This window comes from Dendropsophus ebraccatus, chromosome 1 (assembly GCF_027789765.1).
Source record: "Dendropsophus ebraccatus isolate aDenEbr1 chromosome 1, aDenEbr1.pat, whole genome shotgun sequence".
NCBI classification, from domain to species: domain Eukaryota; kingdom Metazoa; phylum Chordata; class Amphibia; order Anura; family Hylidae; genus Dendropsophus; species Dendropsophus ebraccatus.
The window spans coordinates 117241285-117247284 of NC_091454.1; the positions used below are offsets into that span (position 1 = coordinate 117241285).

Sequence of the window (6000 nt, forward strand, 5' to 3'; positions counted from 1 at the left end):
TGTCCTCCTGTCACCCCTCTGCTCGTGTACCGTACTGTTATCCCACTATCTCCATTACCTCCATCCTTGTACCAGTGGTAACAACACCAACTAATATCTTCCTATCATTCATCTAGCTCCTGGTTGATGCCCCTACTTGCACTCTCCCCATAACCTTCACCCCTCTATCCTCCTATCATCCCTCCAGCTTTTTTATGATGCTCTTATGTGGACTCTCTCCATCCCTGTATCCTTCAATCATCCCTCCAGTTCCGGCATGGTACACTTATCTGGACTGTCTATCACTTCCATTGCAGTATTCGGCGTAATAGTATCCCTTATATCATCCCACCAGCTCCAGGTACCATTACCTGGACTAGCTGGATAACCTACATCCCTGTGTCTTTCCCCCCAAGCTCCTGTAAGATGTTGTCACCTAAAGTGTCCCTGTATCATCCTCTTATCCCCCCAGCCCTTGTATTTTATTGTTATCCAGACTGCCCTGTCACCCCTATCCTTCTCCCATCCCCCTTATGGTACTGTTATCTGGACTGCCCCTGTCACCACCATCCTTCTCTCATCCCCCCTTACGGTACTGTTATCTGGACTGCCCCTGTCACCCCTATCCTTCTCCCATCCCCCCTTATGGTACTGTTATCTGAACTGCCCCTGTCACCACCATCCTTCTCTCATACCCCCTTATGGTACTGTTATCTGGACTGCCCCTGTCACCCCTATCCTTCTCCCATCCCCCTTATGGTACTGTTATCTGAACTGCCCCTGTCACCACCATCCTTCTCCCATCCCCCCTCACGGTACTGTTATCTGGACTGCCCCTGTCACCACCATCCTTCTCCCATCCCCCCTCATGGTACTGTTATCTGGACTGCCCCTGTCACCACCATCCTTCTCTCATCCCCCCTTACGGTACTGTTATCTGGACTGCCCCTGTCACCCCTATCCTTCTCCCATCCCTCTTATGGTACTGTTATCTGGACTGCCCCTGTCACCACCATCCTTCTCTCATCCCCCCTTATGATACTGTTATCTGGACTGCCCCTGTCACTCCTATCCTTCAATCATCCCCCCTTATGATACTGTTATCTATACTGCCCCTGTTACCACCATCCTTCTCTCATCCCTCCTTATGGCACTGTTATCTGGACTGTCCCTGTTATCCCCATCCTTCTCTCATCCCCCAGTATGGTACTGTTATCTGAACTGCCCCTGTCACTCCTATCCTTCGTTCATCCCTCCTTATGGCACTGTTATCTGGACTGTCCCTGTTATCCCCATCCTTCTCTCATCCCCTCCGTAGGGTCCTATTACACGGAGCAATTTTTAACGACTAACAACTAACGATAAATGATCGCAAACGAGATTGTTTATCGTTAACCTGAAATCGTTCACCATATTACACAGAATGATGGTCGTTAGTTACGATCGTTATTGTGATTGTTACTATGATCGTTTATTCCTTCTGATTCCAGGAAAACAATGGACAATGTGCAATTACACTGAACGATTAGTGAACAAATGCGGAACTTGAGCAAACAAATGTGGAATTACAGCGAACGATTAACGATAATTTTAGGTTCAGATCTAAATCAATGATCAACGACATACGAATGATTTTTCGATCGTTGCCTGCCATAGCATAGAACAATTATCGTTTAATTTCAAACGATATAACGCTTTTTCACATGATAATCGTCCTGTGAAATAGGGTCGTTAGTGTTCTGTTATTTGGATTGTCCCTGTCACCCCCATCCTTCTCTCATGCCTCCTTAGGGTTATGTTATTTGGACTGTCCTTGTCTCACCCCTTCATTTGGCACTGTTATCTGGATTGTTCCCGTTATCCCCATCCCTCCTTAGGGTACTGTTATGTGGACTGTCCCTGTTACCCCCCCATCGTTCTCACATCCCTTCATAGGGCACTGTTATCTGGACTGTCCGTCACCCCCATCCTTCCCTCATACCTCAACATGGCACTGTTATATAGACTGTCCCTGTCACCCCCACCCTTATGTTATCCCTCCTTAGGGTACTGTTATTTGGACTGTCCCTGTAACCCCCATCCTTCTCTCATGCCTCCATATGGTAACGTTATCCGGACTGTCCCTGTTACCGCCATCCCTGCTTAGGGTACTGTTATCCGGACTGTCCCTGTTACCGCCATCCCTGCTTAGGGTACTGTTATCTAGACTGCCCCTGTCATCCCCATCCTTCTCTCATGCCTCCTTAGGGTACTGTTATTTGGACTGTCCGTCTCACTCCCATCCTTCTATTATCCCTCCACATAGCACTGTTATATAGACTGTCCCTCTCACTCCCATCCTTCTCTCATCCCCCCTTATGGTTCTGTTATCTGGACATTGCCGGTTACCCCCATCCTTCTATTATCCTTTCTTAGGGTACTGTTTTTTGGTCTGCCCCTCTCTACCCCATCTTTCTCTCATCCTTCCTTAGGGTACTGTTATCTGGACTGTCCCTCTCACCCCCATCCTTCCCTCATCCCCCCACATGGCACTGTTATATAGACTGTTCCTGTCACCCCCATCCTTCTCCCATCCCTCCTTAGGGTACTGTTATTTGGACTGTCCCTCTCACCCCTGCTTAGGGTACTGTTATCTGGACTGCCCCTCTCACCCCCATCCTTCCCTCATCCCCCCACATGGCACGGTTATATAGACTGCCCCTCTCACCCCCATCCTTCTCCCATCCCTCCTTAGGGTACTGTTATTTGGACTGTCCCTCTCACCCCTGCTTAGGGTACTGTTATCTGGACTGTCCCTCTCACCCCCATCCTTCCCTCATTCCCCCACATGGTACTGTTATCTGGACTGCCCCTCTCACCCCCATCCCTCCTTAGAGTACTGTTATCTGGACTGCCCCTCTCACCCCCATCCTTCTCCCATCCCTCCTTAGGGTACTGTTATCTGGACTGTCCCTCTCACCCCCATCCTTCCCTCATTCCCCCACATGGTACTGTTATCTGGACTGCCCCTCTCACCCCCATCCTTCTCTCATCCCTCCTTAGGGTACTATTATTTGGACTGTCCCTCTCACCCCTGCTTAGGGTACTGTTATCTGGACTGCCCCTATCACCCTCATCCTTCTCTCATGCTTCCTTAGGGTACTGTTATATAGACTGTCCCTCTCACCCCCATCCTTCCCTCATCCCCCCACATGGCACTGTTATATAGACTGCCCCTCTCACCCCCATCCTTCTCTCATTCCTCCTTAGGGTCCTGTTATCTGGACTGTCCCCATCACACCGATCACCTCCCCCGGTGGGTAGCAGGCTACATGTTGCTCCGGTTAGTTAGGAGGGACTTACCGATGCCTAGTCCCACGACCACCCGGCCACCGAGCAGGGTCTCCTTGCCGCCAGCAGCGGCCAGCACCACGGCCCCGGCCATGAAGAGCAGGCTGGCCAGGAGGATGCACGGTCTGCGCCCCAGCATGCCATTGAGCACCCCGCCTGCCAGGGCAGAGAGCGCGGCCGCCCCCACCGTGCTGGACACCAGCAGCTCCTGCCACAGCGCAGACAGGTTCATGTCCCTCTTGAGCAGCAGCATGGCCCCGGACACCACCCCGGTGTCATAGCCGAAGAGGAAGCCTCCCAGGGCAGAGAAGACGGACACCACGTAGACGAACGCCGGGGTGACATCCTGCTGGAACTGCCTGCGGGCCGCCCGCTCCAGGTCCTCTCCGGCTGCTGCGGCGGACGGGGCGGCTGCCGCGCTCGCCTGGCTGTTGATGCTGGTGCACGAGTCGGCGGCGATCAGGCTCCTCTCCCCGGCTCCCTCGTCATGCTTCCTCCGCTTCTTCTCCCCCATCAGGTTGCTCAGGCTCCGCAGCGTGTACTCCACATTATCGCTTGCTTTGCGGGACATAGGTAGGGTGGGCCCGGTGTACGATGGCCAGCGGCTCGTCTGCACACACCGGCGCCGGGGTACCTGCTGCTGCCGAGGCCGCTCTGGTCAGGATGCACAAGGGATGGCTGCCCGGGACATATGTGTGCAGCCTCCGCCCAGGATCCCTGCCTTGTCAGCGGTAGCGGTAGCCTCTAGCTCCGGAGCCCAGTCGCTTACTTTCCGGATACTTTGTACATGTTTTACCGCTCAGGTACAACGCTCAGACCCGAGGATGGCGAGCTGGAGGCAGAGCAGCGACTCCGAGCGACTACACGGAGCCACAGCGCTGTCAAACTGGAGGGGCGGAGCGCCTGGTCACATGACCTGCAGCAGCTGATTGCTGACGTCACACGGAGGTTTCATAGGTGTTCTCGCCTCAGGTCAGCAACTCTTCTCTATGTGAGGAGCGGATCCCCGTGGTGACAGCGGAGGGGATGACGTGCGTCACTGGCATACACCAAGACTGGCCTATCTATCTATCTATCTATCTATCTATCTATCTATCTATCTATCTATCTCCTATCTATCTATCTATCTATCTATCTATCTCCAATCACACTAGTACAAGACAGCGGTGGAGGCCCCCATAATTAACTGTAACACTGCTGCTATCACAATGGCTGGAGCACATCCTAGTTTTTATTCTATGTTCACATACAGTATATTGTAACCAAAACCAGGCGAGGATTGAATACACAGAAAGGCTCTGTTTACATAATGTTGAAATTGAGTGGATGGCCGCCATTTAATGGCAAATAGCAGCCGATATTTCAAAACAACGGCCATTATTCTAAAATAACTACTTATTTGCCATTAAAGGGGTTATACAGCGCTACAAAAACATGGCCACTTTCCCCCCTACTGTTGTCTCCAGTTCAGGTGCTGTCTGCAATTAAGCTCCATTTACTTCAATGGAACTGAGTTTCAAAACCCCACCCAAACTGGAGACGACAGTAGGGGGAAAGTGGCCATGTTTTTGTAGCGCTGGATAACCCCTTTAAATGACGGCAATCCACTCAATTTCAACAGTGTGTGAATATAACCTGTGTTTTCAATCCACGCCTGGTTTAGGTTGCAAAATATTGAGTGGGAACATAGCCTTACTGTGCAATAATATAGTTACATTATAGGGGGGAGTGCACTATAAGGCAACTACATCGTGTGTATCCACAGAAGACATTATTCTGCCTCCACTGGCATCTGTAAGGAAAGATCTGTGTCTACCATGATTGGGTGATGCCTGGTACAGCCACCTTGGAGCTGATGAAGGGGAATACCCTTGAAATGCATTGAATTACCCCATACCCTTAAAGTGACACCGTCACCCGCTTTGTGCATTCTGACATCTCTACACAGGTGTAAAGGGTAAATTTTGTGTTTTTCATATCTTATTTCATATCATACGTCATGGTGCTTGTTCAAGTAAAAAGTGTCCTTTTATCAACTGCAGATTGTATTAAGTGGGCGTGGCCTCGCGGCACTAGCGCCACATAACCCCGCCCACAACGGCACGGTTGGCCCCGCCCCCTTGACGCCCATTGGTTGTCCAATGTAAAGGGGGTGGAGTCTAGACCTTTCGGCCAGCCTGTTCCAATGGCCGGCGAGGGGGCGGGGCCAATTGTGCCGTTGTGGGCGGGGTTATGTGGCGCTAGTGCCGCGAGGCCACGCCCACTTAATACAATCTGCAGATGATAAAAGGACACTTTTTACTTGAACAAGCACCATGACGTATGATATGAAATAAGGTATGAAAAACACTAAATTTACCCTTTACACCTGTGTAGAGATGTCAAAATGAACAAAGGGGGTGACAGTGTCACTTTAAATATATATCTTTATTTTACTGTTGTTCATGCACATGTCTTCATTACTCATGAGCCCCCATTCTGCCATGGGGTTTGTGCCAGGTATTCCACAGTTTTTTTTTATTCTGCCAAGGTAGCCTTACCAGTGGCATCATCCATTGATCTAAGGCCAGGACACAGAGAGGCGGAGGTGACATCCTGTGATTATAATAAAGGCTTCAGTGTGGTGCCATAGCTAGAGCATGGACTCTTCAGGTTAGAGTCCATCTTGTATTGGATGTACCTTTCTTTCTC

At 50.8% G+C, this 6000-nt stretch overlaps 1 protein-coding gene across 2 annotated transcripts in view; it reads right to left on the bottom strand.

The window, feature by feature from the left end:
* SLC2A13 (solute carrier family 2 member 13) overlaps positions 1–4176 on the bottom strand; it is a 163907-nt gene extending 159731 nt beyond the window's left edge. For both annotated transcript variants that reach the window (XM_069977256.1, XM_069977253.1), the window contains exon 1: positions 3322–4176. In XM_069977256.1, coding sequence (XP_069833357.1) covers positions 3322–3880 — 559 coding nt within the window. In that variant the 5' untranslated portion in view covers positions 3881–4176. The remainder of the gene's footprint in view (positions 1–3321) is intronic.
* Positions 4177–6000: the final 1824 nt, after the last annotated feature.